The sequence below is a fragment of the Cololabis saira genome, chromosome 14, assembly GCF_033807715.1.
Source record: "Cololabis saira isolate AMF1-May2022 chromosome 14, fColSai1.1, whole genome shotgun sequence".
Taxonomy (NCBI): domain Eukaryota; kingdom Metazoa; phylum Chordata; class Actinopteri; order Beloniformes; family Belonidae; genus Cololabis; species Cololabis saira.
In genome coordinates this window covers 31,570,534-31,585,869 of record NC_084600.1, presented here as the reverse complement: position 1 = coordinate 31,585,869, position 15,336 = coordinate 31,570,534, and the positions used below count along the sequence as shown (strand labels likewise).

At 43.6% G+C, this 15,336-nt stretch overlaps 1 protein-coding gene across 5 annotated transcripts in view; it reads left to right on the top strand.

The window, feature by feature from the left end:
- The window catches only part of LOC133459969 (rap1 GTPase-activating protein 2-like), a 42,261-nt gene extending 32,833 nt beyond the window's left edge, over positions 1-9,428 (top strand). For 3 of the 5 annotated variants that reach the window (XM_061740412.1, XM_061740410.1, XM_061740408.1), the window contains 10 exons: positions 101-187; positions 299-445; positions 1,776-1,880; positions 1,963-2,054; positions 2,241-2,345; positions 3,432-3,519; positions 3,708-3,765; positions 3,849-3,919; positions 6,214-6,247; positions 6,922-9,428. In XM_061740412.1, coding sequence (XP_061596396.1) covers positions 101-187; positions 299-445; positions 1,776-1,880; positions 1,963-2,054; positions 2,241-2,345; positions 3,432-3,519; positions 3,708-3,765; positions 3,849-3,919; positions 6,214-6,225 — 765 coding nt within the window. In that variant the 3' untranslated portion in view covers positions 6,226-6,247; positions 6,922-9,428. The remainder of the gene's footprint in view (positions 1-100; positions 188-298; positions 446-1,775; positions 1,881-1,962; positions 2,055-2,240; positions 2,346-3,431; positions 3,520-3,707; positions 3,766-3,848; positions 3,920-6,213; positions 6,248-6,921) is intronic. The other 2 variants (XM_061740411.1, XM_061740413.1) reach the window with 2 other exon arrangements.
- The last annotated feature ends 5,908 nt before the right edge of the window (positions 9,429-15,336 follow it).

Below are 15,336 nucleotides of genomic sequence, written 5' to 3'. Positions count from 1 at the left end.
GGACTTAATACGGGAGGAGAAAACTCTTTGTCATAAAACCTGATTTAATTTTCTAATTAAATTAAAACTGTGAACTTACAGGGGTGTTTGTGGTTTTCAGGATCCAGAGTTCAGAGAGTTTCTCCTCACAAAACTCATCAACGCAGAGCTGGCATGCTACAAGAGTGACCGTTTTGCCCGACTGGAGGTGAGCGAAGCGTTTCCGCCTGGTTAGTTTGGAGGAACTCTCATCTTTTTCTTTCCATTTGTTCCCTCAGAGAAACGGAGACCTTCTATGAACTTCTTTGTTCCTGTTCAGGAGCGAACCCGGGCTGCCCTGCTGGATGGCCTCCATGATGAGCTGCAGAGACGTTCGCAGAGCATGCTGGGACTCACCTCGGGTCTGGAGGACGAGGGGCGAGCGGAGAACGGGCATGCCCATGGAGGACTGCTGGAGTCCATCAAGGTGAGTATCTTTCTTTTTTTTTCTCCAGATATCTTTCTTAGAGAGGGCATATTCTGGACTCTCAAAGATTTTAAGTTTACTTTAACTGTCACCCAGTTTTCAGGCTGTCCAGCTGCCCTCTTAAGAAGTGCTTGATTGATTAAGCGCTGAATATGTTTTTAAAGTCAAACATTGTCTATATCTGTACCCCCGGCCTCCCATAGACCAGATTTGGTTAAAAAAAACAAACATCACCCAACTGTCTCTATCACTGTGGCAACATCAGTAATCTGTATGATTAGTTAGGGAAGGTAAGCTAGAGCAGCAGAGTGAGCGGGGAGCAGTGGAAGGACAAGCAGGGTGCTCACTGGGGTACACAAAAAACAGAAAAGTTGAGCTGCACGATCTGCAGTCCCAGGGGGTTTTTGAGTCGTGATCAAAGTCCCCTTTAATGTCATTTAACGAGTTGGGAAGTTCTTCACGTTTAACTGTAGTTATGTTGAACTTGTTGAAGTTTTCTTTTTTCCTATTTTTTGTTAGATTAGTTATGTTTCCAAGAACAACTGTAATCAGACATTTTAAGCAATAACATTACTCTTTTGAACTCTCAAACTTGCCAAAAATGCCAGCAGATGATATTAAAGCATCCACAATGATTTAATGATAAGACTGCAAGTTTATATCAGTTATTGTGAATGCAGCTTTATGCAATGCTGCAGATAAAGATATAAACTCTAAATGTCATTTTCCACTGTTGACCGGCATTTGTGAACATGGTTACATCACAGATGCTTGAGTTGGGTCCAGATACTCCAGCGGGGGATATTAAAACATCAATAATGTTTACTGATGTAGAAGTAAAGGTAGCTGAAAACAGATGTTGTAAATCTTGTTCATCGGGGGAACAATCACAAAGACCAACTGATGCTGGATTTTGGAGTGCATTATTCTTTAACTTCTATTCATTCATTTCTTCTTTAGCAGCTCCACACAGATGTGATTTCAACAACGATGGTCACAGTGTTTTGGTTGGTAACGTAGTCCTGTCTTTCACCGCTGACGGGAATGGTTCTTGAATCCAGGATCAAGAAATCATGCTTTCTTTGGGGCCAGATGTCAAATAAATGGTTTCAAAGTTTGTCACCAGCTCCAGATGAGCTCGGACCTGCATAGGTGGAAAAGGCCTAAAAGTAAAACAACTGTTGTGGTGCTAATTACTAATCAATATGGCCAGGGATCAATACTGCAGAACATGGGACCTTTACAGTTACCTCATGCAAGAAGTAAACAATGAATCCCAAATCACACCATCCTGTCACTGACTTCATCCGAATTCCCTATTCCGTCTCAGAGAGCAATGAGAGGGCGTAGCGTCTCCATGGAAACCATGTCACGGAGTGGGGCGGGCCTGCCCACCAGCCTGAGTGGGGGGGGTCTGGCGCACCTGAGCATTGAGGTGAGCAGAAACAACATGTGAAGGTTTGCTGGTCTGGTTTGGTTGCTTCTCACAGCTGCTGTTTTCGTCTTCCTCACATCAGTGTAACGTCAAATCTCCAGTGAAGAGACGCTCAGGACTTTTCCCTCGTTTGCTGAGCATTGACAGCCAGACAGAGAAGCACGGCTCCAGGAGGTAACTGTCCAGTCTCACTCCGGCCTCGGGTGATGACCTGATATGCTCAGGACTGTGTGTCTTATCCATACAGATCTTGTCCTCAGACTGAGCGTTATTTGCAAAAAATAAACATGGAGATAGAGCATCTGTGCTCCCGCTGCTCATATGACTCATGACAAGTCCACTGCTGTCTGCTTGTGTCAGTCTCCTCAGCGAACAGCGCAGCTTTGACGGCTGCCACCCGATGCTGGAGGTGAGGTCAGAGCTGCCGTCCAATCCCAGCTCTCCAGAGGCGGGGCAACGGGACAGGTGTGGGAAGACTTATTATTGTCAAACCACCTTGAGGTGATGTTGAATGGTTTGAAAATGATTTACCAGGCAGATCTCAGTGTGTTCAGGTAAACGATATTACATGTGGCTACCTTAGTGTAACTGACAGTGTTCCTCAGAGATCAATCTTGGGACCATTTCTGTTCATTTTTTTGGACAACTTCAAACTAGTTTAAAATGTCAACTCAACAAAATTCGGGATGTTAAGTTAAACCATATCCAACTATTTCAGTCCCTGACACAGTCCATCATAGAGCACTGATCCAGTCTACCATAGAATACAGGACCCAGTTCTCCATGGTGGACTGTAACCATGTCCCCAAAAAAAACATTTTAAATTTCAGGAGTTTTTCCCTGGTCAGATTAAGAAACATTTATTTAGTACTCAATATTTATTTATTTATTTTAATTCTTTATTTCATTCATTAAAATAAAAACCAAACAGTTCAATAAAATAACAAATCTCTTCCTTGAATAAAAGGGAACAGAAAGAAGACTACGCTAATTTTATCTGTCCCTTTTTCCTAAGAAATCTAATTTCAATTAATGTACCGGTAATAATAAAAAACAAAAACAATAAACGTAATAAAAAAAACTACAACAAAGTTATAAAATAACACAAAATAGCTGTCGTCAAACACAGATAGTTGTATACTTTTTTGATTCAAAGAAAAACAAAATGACAATGGTGCTAAAAAGAGAGAGAGAAAAAAAATAAAACTCACCTAACTTAACATTGATCATGATATTTCTTCATCAAACTGGCTTTTACTATTATTTTAAATGTAATGTTTGATTTGCATTCTTTGGATTTTGTATCCAGATTGTTCCATAAACTGATACCTTTTACAGAAACACAACGTTTCATTCATTTTGTCCTGAATTTTTTTTTTTTAAAGATCTCTGTTCTTTTTAAGTTATACTTATTTTCTCTTTTTTCAATTTTTTTCTGTATACTGTATATTTATAACCTGCAGAAAGAGCTTTATGTGTTTACTACGACAACAAGTAAGTAAGTAATAAGTAAGTAAGTAAGAAAATAAGTATTTTCTTATTCGTGTTTAGGAGTCACATGAAGAAAGAGAGCAGTAAAATCTCCAGATCGACGTCAAGCACTTGCAGCTTCAGCATCCCTGCAGATGACGCTCACCTGGTAAGAAAAATGGAGACACAAGATCGTTTCAGGGTTTACAGAACAGAATTACAGCTCTATGATTGAAACATGTTGACCTGAAGATGGCATCGCTGCTACAGCGTCTAAACCAAACGCCAAGGTTCTAACTTCCCTGTTGATGCGAATCAGGAAGTAACATTTAGTTTGTAACCAATCATGTGTTGCAGGCCATGCCGGTAGATACCCAGACTTCTTGTCCGTTGATCATCTGCCGCAGCCCCACAGGTTATGAAACTGCCCATACAGTCCACACGTCTCTCTTGTGTCGACATCTGTTTTAACCGACTACTTCTTTGCTCCGATTTCAGAGCTGAGAAACAAAAACTCGCCCAGATCCAACCTGAAGTTCCGCTTCGACAAATTGAATCACTCCGCTGCTGTAGGTCTGATCGCAACCACATCACTACGGCGTCAGTTCAACGCCAAATATATTGAGAATCGAAATCTGAGAAGCAAAATCCAGAATCTGGGATCAAAATCTGTTACAGAGTGCCGTCATCTTTCTGGGTTATACTTTTCTTTAACTGTCCCTGTTCTCAAACAGTTGTGCCTTTTCTTTGCTTTTCTGAAACATGTAATCAGCACCATGTCATCGGGGAGGCGGGACATCGCCGAGATCTAGTAGCTCATTGGCTACTGAATGACTCAGTTTCTCAGTTGAATGTTGACGTCATTAATGGCGTGAACAACTTTATCATACATTTTAAAGACGGGACAAACATTAACAACTTACTTCCTCTTGTGGGGTCTCCATGACTGCGACCATAACCAGCAAGTTTTTGTTAGTTTGATGTTGACGTGAAGCACCAAGTAATCCAGTAGCCAATGAGTCACTAGATGTCCCGCCTCCAGACTTAGATTGACAGGGTGCTGATTTGAAACTTTTTCTACAAATTGCAACTGCAAAAAGAAAAAAGTACAACTAGGAATGACGGTTCAAAAACGAAGACAATTTTAGAACAGATGAAGAGAAAGGAAACGTTTGATTGAGAAAGATGGCTGTCGTTAACTGATTTAGATTTCTTGGTTACAAATTCTGGATTCTAGATTTTGATTCTCTGATTTTGGGTTTTGATTTGCGGTATATTTGGCTTCGACCTGACATCATACATCACATTTATTTTATCCAAACACAAGTATGAGGTGAGGTGAGCTCAGTGAGTATGGAGTCCGGGGCCCTCTATTAAGGGCTGTCCAGTCTCTATATGATCGGAGCAGGAGTCTGGTTCGCATTGCCGGCAGTAGATCAGACTTGTTCCCGGTGCATGTTGGACTCCGGCAGGGCTGCCCTTTGTCACCGGTCCGGTTCATCATTTTTATGGACAGGATTTCTAGGCGCAGCCAGGGGCCGGAGGGGATCCGGTTTAACCACAGGATTTCGTCTCTGCTTTTTGCGGGTGACGTTGTCCTGTTGGCTTCATCGGACCGGGACCTTCAGCATGTGCTGGGGCAGTTTGAGGCCGAGTGCAACGCGGCAGGGATGACAATCAGCACCTCCAAAACCGAGGCCATGGTTCTCAACCGGGAAAGGGTGGCGTGCCTTCTCCGGGTGGGTGGAGAAGTCCTGCCTCAGGTGGAGGAGTTCAAGTATCTCGGGACCTTGTTCACGAGTGAGGGAACGATGGAGCGGGAGATTAACAGACGGATCGGTGCAGCGTCCGCAGTAATGCGGTCGATGTACTGGACCATCGTGGTGAAGAGGGAGCTGAGTCGAAAGGCAAAGCTCTCGATTTACCGGTCAATCTACGCTCCCACCCTCACCTATTGTCATGAACTTTGGGTAGTGACCGAAAGGACAAGATCGCGGATACAAGCGGCCAAGATGAGTTTCCTCCGCAGGGTGGCTGGACGCTCCCTTAGAGATAGGGTGAGGAGTTCGGTCACCCGGGAGCAGCTCGGAGTCGAACCGCTACTCCTCCACATTGAGAGGAGTCAGCTGAGGTGGCTTGGGCATCTGTACCGGATCCTCCTGGACGCCTCCCTAGGGAGGTGTTCCAGGCATGTCCCTCCGGGAGGAGACCCCGGGGAAGACCCAGGACACGCTGGAGAGACTATGTCTCTTGGTTGGCCTGGGAACGCCTCGGACTCCCCCCGGAAGAGCTGGAGGAAGTGTCTGGGGTGAAGGAAGTCTGGGCATCTCTGTTGAGACTGCTGCCCCCGCGACCCAGGAACGGATAAGTGGTGGACGATGGATGGATGGACAAGTATGAGGTGTTTTCTTGGATCTTCTGTTGAGTTGATTGTGATCTTTCGCTCACACAGCAATGCTGCATTAACGCTCGATGGGTGGCGCTTATGAAGTTCCTTCATCATATCATGAACGATCAATCCAATTTCTTGCTTGCTTGTTACACCAACAAGCTACTTTGAAACTGCCCCGCCCTCACGCACAGTCATTGGCCTTCACTCGCCGTGTAGCTGCGGTTTGGTTGGTTGACGTTTGTATTGAAGCACTAAAAGCTGAAAAGCAGCAGGGTATCTAACCTACTGTTTACTTCGGCAAAACTTGCCCATTCAAACCAACAGACGGTGATGCTCGGGGCACTTTCATCACTTACGTTTGAGCGTACGTTTAGTCCAACGTTTCTGTTTATTTCTGTGATGTTGCAGATGCCATACAAACATCTGAAACTTTACATGTTTTCTGAACCCCACTCTTGTGTCTGTCCTCAGCAGGGACACTAGACCACAAGGACAGCAGTTGGAGGTGTGTTTCCTTCACATTTCTCTTTGTGTTTGCATGTCCATGCATCATCACCATCATCGTCATCTATAGGCCCAGCTGTCTTTGAGTGTAAGACAGGAGTTCAGCCTGGACCGGTCACCATCCACTGTAGGCCACATGTTGACAACCACACACTCATTTCGAACCACCAATCAGGCTGACACCCAGCCAGCATGTCCTTGTGGTCCCCGTCTGGGTTAAAAGTGGGCTGCTTGGGTACAGAGGGGTCCAAATCTGTGGGGCCCATGAAGGATATGATTGTTGTAAATGAAAAAGGAGGGTAACTGGTCCTATATAGTTTCAGTAACATATGCGCACATAGGTAGGAGCCCCATGGAGCGCCCCTTCAGCATTAAACATTTAAGTTGCACAATTGAGAGACCCAAAGGCCCCGATAAACTCCATGTAAGTCAGTATCCAAAATCACAAATCTAATTTTTGAAGTTTCCTCCTGAGAACTCGGAAACTTGTTGCTAATAGCTGGGAGCCTGATCAGCAAGAAAATCCTGCTTTTCCAACAAGAAACTCGGCCGTTGCCTCATTCCCAACTAAGAGTTCCGACCTCTGAGAAAAAAAATGTATCACACAATGACTCGTCTGTTTATCTTATTATTGTTTCACCCTTTATTCATTATCTCCTCCTTCTTTTTTCCCAGAAAACAGCCACGAAGTCCAGATGAAGATCAGCCTCCACTCTCACACACACACATACACACATATGTGCAATCCGAGGACGTCAGTCTGAGGGAGACACGACTCATGTCTTTGTCTTTGTGAGGACTCGGTATGACAAACTTCAGACCTGATGTGCAGCATTCACTTCTGTTTCTGTCTGACGTCACAGTGCTGAATATCTGTAAAGAAGCACCATTAACTATCAAATGGATCGGTTTATTTATCTTCATGAGAGCGTAGCAATGGTGTGATTGAGACACTTCACAAACTCAGAAAACCTTTCTTAGGACTGACTTTATAAATTTGCTTGTGAGAGAAAACCCAGAGTTTCTGACTGTACAAATTTAAGGGATTTAAGTGCTTCACGGAGAAGGACTTGAAATGAAGACAGACACTTTTATTTCTCCAGTTACTCAATACTAAGGCTGACCTCTCGGCTTCGAGCCGCCAGGTGGCTGCAGGCGGCATCGTCTCAAATAGCTCAGACAGAAATAGCTCAGTTTGAAAATTTGTCCTGACAAATTCAGAAGGACATGAGTTGACATGTATTCAAACATGGTAGTTAAAAAGGGAAATTCTTCAACATTCCTGCTTTGTTGCTGCAGAAGTGTCGGTCACATCGAACATGCAGGGCTGCACATCTCTCTTCATAGCAGAGCACTTTCAGCTCAGTTTACATCCATTAAATCCATGTTAAAAATGTACATCTTCTCACATTTAACTTTTGTATTTACTTTGGATCAAAATCTAATAATCAACTAACAGGAAACCGGGCCAAAGCAGAACTATTTGTCTGAAACTTAACGACATCAATGACTCGTATGTTTCAGGTTCTAACACTCCAACGTTTTGCCTGACCAGTAGTCAAAAATCCTCATAAATCATTGGGATTATTGCTATAAAACAATGGAGCTTCAGATTTTAATCCTGAAACAGCGAGCTGAGCACTAAATGTTGATGCACGTTCAGTTAAAAAAAAGACATGCCTGCTCTGCCCTGATTGGTCGGCTCCTATGGGGCGATCAGGTTCCGCCCACTAGTCTGCTGAATTTTATTGAAATAAAATAGCTTTTCATCAGACAAACAGAACTTCAGGATGACTTATGAGTTGTTGTTTGTTCTATTGTGCTTCAGAATGTGAAAATCACATTAAGCATGCCGGCTAAGTTTGTGTCATTGTTGGAACAGATATCGCTTCATTAGTGAAGTTTAGTGCAGCATGGATTCGTTAATAGACATTTAAATATTAGATTTGATTTTATTGGGAATAGCATTTTATGCTGCAGTCAGGTTGCACTTCCTTGTCTTTACAGTCTGATATATTCTTGTGCAAACATCAAAGCACCACTGTTAATGGCTTCAACCAAGGAACTAAATATACAGTTCCTCTACTGACCAGTAGGGGCTTCAGAAGGGGGTAGGGGGTGGGGTATTGTTTTTGTACCAAGTCAGGTGAATTTATATAAAGCAATACGTTTATTTTTTCATACTGTATTTGGCGCAGCCTTTGACTGGCAGTCGGTTTAGCCAGTGGCGATTAGCCGTCATCCCTTCTTCATGGATCATCGACGTGCTATGAGGCTATGCGAAGCATTTGGCCGGTTATACTAACCACTTGTTGGCTAAATGCAACTGTTGTTTCGGATTTTGCCGCCAAAACAACATTTAAAACACGACGTTGTGCAGATCCACAACAGAAGAATCAATCGTTAAACTAAGCGCGAGAAAACAAAGAAGAAAAACGTAAAGTATCAAAAATTGTGTTGGACATGAATTCCGCGCATGGTCCAAGAGTTCTCCATATTGACTTTTGTTCAGTGGTCTGTTAAAACTGCTGTTTTTGTTTCCTCTGATTCCAAATTAGCGCAAATAAAACAATGTTCTCCAGCATCGCCATTTTTGGTTGATATCAGTAGTTGACCTCCGTGCAGCAGGGGGCGATGTTGAACTGAAGAATTATGAAAGGCTGAAATGTTTAGTGACCTTCTGACCAATCCTGGTCAGATGGGGCTCAGCAGCAAGCGTTTCTCTGTGGACCCTCAAGAGGTTGAACATAAACTGTACTGAAAACAGGAGCCTGAATCGCTAACTGGACTTTTCCACAGAAGTTCAATGTGAACTAACACTGGTATGTAAACCGGACCACTCTGACTGGCATGTAGCAGCATCCCTTGTGGTTTGTCGACAGATGCAGCTTCAAAGATCCAGCACGAGCGACTGTTAATAATTGTTTTTCTTCACTGCCGTCTGATGCAAAAACCGACATGTTGCACTAAAATGACTGAAAGCTCTGCGAGTAGTGGACCATGTATCTAAATGAAGCTGGATCAGCTGACTGCACCAGAAACATAGATCCGCTCCTCCTCAGGAGTCCAGGTTCAAGCTTTTCAGAGAAAAAGCAGCTTCTTTTGAAAATATGTAGCATAAATATAACGATGTCAATGTGTGTTTCTGTGTCCGTTATCTTTACAAAAATGTGACGTATAAATCTGATGCTATAAAGTTTTCACAGAATGACAAAAGTGTTCGTTTTACTCATGTTTTATAATACGTCTTTGTACTTATTTTTATTCCATTGGTGGACACTGTCAGTCCAGATGGGGTCAAAAGTGCACTGCGTACAGTTCAGCTAAAGGCTGATTTATGGTTCTGCATTACGCCAACGCAGAGCCTACGCCGTAGGGTACGCGACGACGCACACCGTACGTGCGCGTTGCCGCGTACCCTACACCCTAGGCTCTGCGTCAATTTAACGCGGAACCATAATTCAGGCTTAATTGATGGCCCAACCATCTATGGGCCCAACCCCCCACTACACCTGCAACCTCACGCAATGTTTTCCACTACGAGCTTCAGTTTTTTTTTTGTTTTTTCAACCTATTGGTTGGCTTCTTTGCAGGATTACAGCAGCTAGAATATTTTTTTTTGGTTATTTGCTGATCATATTTCATAGGTAACACTATTGGGCCATAGCAACCTTCTAAATGATTTTAATAAAAATGTACAATATGTAAAATCGTAGACCCTAGGTTTAACACATTAATGGCTAACAAGATTTAGTATATATATTTTTTTTTCTTTTAATTTATTCTTTATTTCATTCATTGATAAAATAAAACCACAAACAATCCAATATAAACACAAACATTCCTAAATTGTGAATGAAAGGGAGCAGAAAGAAGAAGAATCTTATTTAATCTGCCCCTTTTTCCCAAGAAATCAATTCACAAAGAATGTAAATTAAAAAATTAAAAAACAACAACAAAGTAAACAAAAAAATAAAAATAAAATAGCCGCTGGCCAACACAGACAGTCACATTCCTTCTTAGTTCCAAAGTCACAACTCAGTTAATACCACTCAACAACAACAAAGACCCAAAAACAGCTGGAAAAGGTCTGTCGAGGCAGAACTCAAGGAGAAAGGAACATCTTGGAAGGAAGCAGAGAAGATCGCTCAACACCGAACCAGCTGGAAGAAGTTCATGAATGACCTATGCTCCCCAAAGAGCCAAAGGGTTTAAGTCAAAAGTAAGTCAACAACAACAATGTTCATACTGTTAGGATTTCATGAAATTGTCAAAAACTCAAAGAATTTATAACACCGATGGGCTCGCTCTTCATATTCAAAGTCCTTGTATTGATTAAGACACGGAGCCACTCCCTCTGGTGAATCGCGTAGACAAGATCAGATTAGAGGTTAAATACAATACACATACCATTGTTGAAGAGGAGACAGTGGGGAAAAGCGGATTGCTTAGCATTGGGGGGTCTCATCTGTGATCTAGGCTTGACACCCCAGGGAAAGGAAATGTAGAGTTGGAAGTGACACGTTAAGGTGTCTTCCCCTTAGCTGGCTCTATCAATGGCATTCAGGGGTAATGGACACCCCCCCTTTTTTCTATAAAATCAACTGGACTGATGACCACCGTGTGCATTTCTCTCCTACTCACCGTGGTCTGAGACAAATGTACCTCCGGGCGGAAAACCTTGTACTTGACATATTAAAAGTTTGTATTAACCTGTGATTCTATTCCAGTAGTGTTTTTTTGGTTCACCAGACAAACGAACATGAATCTTTCAATACCTTTCATGACAATGGGTATGTCAATCAAACGTAACCAACATGTTACATTATATTTAGGGCCCGAGCACTTGCAGTGCGAAGGCCCTATTGTATTTGCAGGAATTTTTAGGGCCCGAGCACCTTCAGTGCGAAGGCCCTATTGTATTTGCAGGAATTTTTAGGGCCCGAGCACTTGCAGTGCGAAGGCCCTATTGTATTTGCAGGAATTTTTATTATTATTATTATTATTATTATTTTCCTGACAAAGTGAAGGCCTTTTTGCCCCCCTTAACATGCCCAAAAAGTCACCAAATTTTGCACCCTAGTCAGGCCTGGCGAAAAATTTGATATTTAAAGGTTTGCATTAATGGGCGTGGCAAAATGGCTCAACAGCGCCCCCTTGAAAACTTTGTGCCTCAAGCCCCACGATACTGTTAGACGTACATGGACGAAAATCGGTACACACCTGTATCATGGGACAACTTAAACAAAAGTCTCTTGGGGTCATGCCCGAAACCGAACAGGATGTCGGCCATTTTGAATTAGTCATGTCATTTTGGCGAAATTTATGCCATTCCTTCGAAAGTTAATTCAGCCCGAACCGTAACGTTCCCCCAAGTGTGTTATACATCAAAATGTGCGTCTCCATCATCCGACCCCACGCATTACTTTTCTCTTTCGAAAGCGTTACCGTGGCGACGCTAGACGCCAAAAAGCGTGCCCACCCTTCATCTGATTGGTTCAGACAGAAATAACTTTGCGCCTCAAGCCCCATAATACACTTTGACGTACATGAACGAAAATCGGTACACACCTGTATCATGTCGGAACTAAAAGAAAAGTCTCTTGGCGCCATGGCCGAAACCGAACAGGAAGTCGGCCATTTTGAACATTCTGCATTAATCGCGTAATTTTGGAGCAATATATGCCATTCCTTCGAGAGTTAATTCAGCCCGAACCGTATCGTGAACCCAGATGTGTTATACATCAAAATGTGCGTCTCCATCCTGCGACTACACGCATTACTTTTCTCTTTCCAAAGTGTTACCGTGGCGACGCTAGACGCCAACAAGCGCACCCCCCCTTCATGTGATTGGTCCATATTTGATAGTTCTCCAAAAGGCACCAAATTTTGCACCCAAGCCAGGCCTGGCGAAAAATTTGGTATTTAATGGTTTGCATTAATTGGCGTGGCAAAATGGCTCAACAGCGCCCCCTTGAAAACTTTGTGCCTCAAGCCCCGCAATACTGTTAGACGTACATGCACGGAAATCGGTACACACCTGTATCATGGCGCAACTTAAACAAAAGTCTCTTGGGGTCATGCCCGAAACCGAACAGGATGTCGGCCATTTTGAATTAATCGTGTCATTTTGGCGAAATTTATGCCATTCATTCGGCAGTTAATTCAGCCCGAACTGTAACGTGTCCCCAAGTGTGTTATACATCAAAATGTGCGTCTCCATCCTGCGACTACGCGCATTACTTTTCTCTTTCAAAAGTGTTACCGTGGCGACGCTAGACGCCAAAAGGCGCGCCCCCCCTTCATCTGATTGGTCCATATTTGATAGTTCTCCAAAAGTCACCAAATTTTGCATGCAAGCCAGACTTGGTGATAAATTTGATATTTCATGCCTTGCATTAATGGGCGTGGCCTAACGGCTCAACAGCGCCCCCTAGAATACTTTTCTCTGCCATAACTTTTGAATGGTTTGACATAGGGAGTCCTGGGTGGTGTCATCAGATTCTTTATGGAGCCCTTGACCTTCATTGGCCTGAATTAGCCCCGCCCCTTCTTCTGATTGGTTGTCCCTTTTTTCTGCTATAACTTTTGAATTGTTTGACATAGGAAGTCGTGGGTAGTGTCATGGGACTCTGTAATGAGTCCTTAAGCTTCGTTAGCCTTAATTAGCCCCGCCCCTTCTTCTGATTGGTTGTCCCGATTTTCTGCTATAACTTTGGAATGGTTTGACATAGAGAGTCGTGGGTGGTGTCATTTCTGATATGCTTATGGGGGGGCGGTGGCCGTGAGTGCGAGGGCCCGTTCATTGCTGCTTGCAGCTTTAATTATTATTATTATTTTCCTGACAAAAGGAAGGCCTTTTTGCCCCCCTAAACATACCCAAAAAGTCACCAAATTTTGCACCCAAGCCAGGCCTGGCGAAAAATTTGATATTTAATGGTTTGCATTAATGGGCGTGGCAAAATGGCTCAACAGCGCCCCCTTGAAAACTTTGTGCCTCAAGCCCCACGATACGATTAGATGTACATGCACGAAAATCGGTACACACCTGTATCATGGGGAAACTTAAACAAAAGTCTCTTGGGGTCATGTCCGAAACCGAACAGGATGTCGGCCATTTTGAATTAATCGTGTCATTTTGGCGAAATTTATGCCATTCCTTCGAAAGTTAATTCAGCCCGAACCGTAACGTGCACCCAGGTGTGTTATACATAAAAATGTGCGTCTCCATCCTGCGACACCACGCATTACTTTTCTCTTTCAAAAGCGTTACCGTGGCGACGCTAGACGCCAAAAAGCGCGCCCACCCTTCATCTGATTGGTTCAGACCGAAAAAACTTTGTGCCTCAAGCCCCATAATACGGTTTGATGTACATGAACGAAAATCGGTACACACCTGTATCATGTCGCAACTAAAAGAAAAGTCTCTTGGCGCCATGGCCGAAACCGAACAGGAAGTCGGCCATTTTGAACATTCTGAATTAATCGCGTAATCTTGGAGCAATATATGCCATTCCTTCGAGAGTTAATTCAGCCCGAACCGTATCGTGAACCCAGATGTGTTATACATCAAAATGTGCGTCTCCATCCTGCGACTACACGCATTACTTTCCTCTTTCAAAAGTGTTACCGTGGCGACGCTAGACGCCAACAAGCGCACCCCCCCTTCATCTGATTGGTCCATATTTGATAGTTCCCCAAAAGGCACCAAATTTGGCATGCAAGCCAGGCCTGGCGATAAATTTGATATTTCATGGTTTGCATTAATGGGCGTGGCAAAATGGCTCAACAGCGCCCCCCGGAAAACTTTGTGCCTCAAGCCCCACAATACGGTTTGACGTACATGCACGAAAATCGCTACACACCTGTATCTTGGCACAACTTAAAGAAAAGTCTCTTGGAGCCATGGCCGAAACCGAACAGGATGTCGGCCATTTTGAATAAATTGTGTCATTTTGGCGAAATTTATGCCATTCCTTCGGCAGTTAATTCAGCCCGTACCGTAACGTGCACCCAGGTGTGTTATACATCAAAATGTGCGTCTCCATCCTGGGACAACACGCAATACTTTTCTCTTTCAAAAGCATTACCGTGGCGACGCTAGACGCCAAAAGGCGCGCCCCCCCTTCATGTGATTGGTCCATATTTGATAGTTCTCCAAAAGTCACCAAATTTTGCATGCAAGCCAGGCCTGGCGATAAATTTGATATTTCATGGTTTGCATTAATGGGCGTGGCTAACGGTTCAACAGCGCCCCCTAGAATACTTTTCTCTGCCATAACTTTTGAATGGTTTGACATAGAGAGTTGTGGGTGGTGTCATGGGACTCTGTAATGAGTCCTTAAGCTTCGTTGGCCTTAATTAGCCCCGCCCCTTCTTCTGATTGGTTGTCCCGATTTTCTGCTATAACTTTGGAATGGTTTGATATAGAGAGTCGTGGGTGGTGTCATCAGATTCTTTATGGAGTCCTTGACCTTCATTGGCCTGAATTAGCCCCGCCCCTTCTTCTGATTGGTTGTCCCTTTTTTCTGCTATAAATTTTGAATGGTTTGACATAGGAAGTCATGGGTGGTGTCATGGGACTCTGTAATGAGTTCTTAAGCTTCGTTAGCCTTAATTAGCCCCGCCCCTTCTTCTGATTGGTTGTCCCGATTTTCTGCTATAACTTTGGAATGGTTTGACATAGAGAGTCGTGGGTGGTGTCATAAGATTCTGTATGGAGTCCTTGACCTTCATTGGCCTGAATTAGCCCCGCCCCTTCTTCTGATTGGTTGTCCCTATTTCCTGCTATAACTTTTGAATGTTTTGACATAGAGAGTAGTGGGTGGTGTCATCAGATTCTGTATGGAGTCCTTGACCTTCATTGGCCTGAACTAGCCCCGCCCCTTCTTCTGATTGGTTGTCCCTTTTTTCTGCTATAACTTTTGAATGGTTTGACATAGGAAGTCGTGGGTGCTGTCATTTCTGATATGCTTATGGGGGGCGGTGGCCGTGAGTGCGAGGGCCCGTTCATCGCTGCTTGCAGCTTTAATTATTTTTTTTTTTCTTCTGACAAAGTGATGGCCTTTTTGCCCCCCTTAACATGCCCAA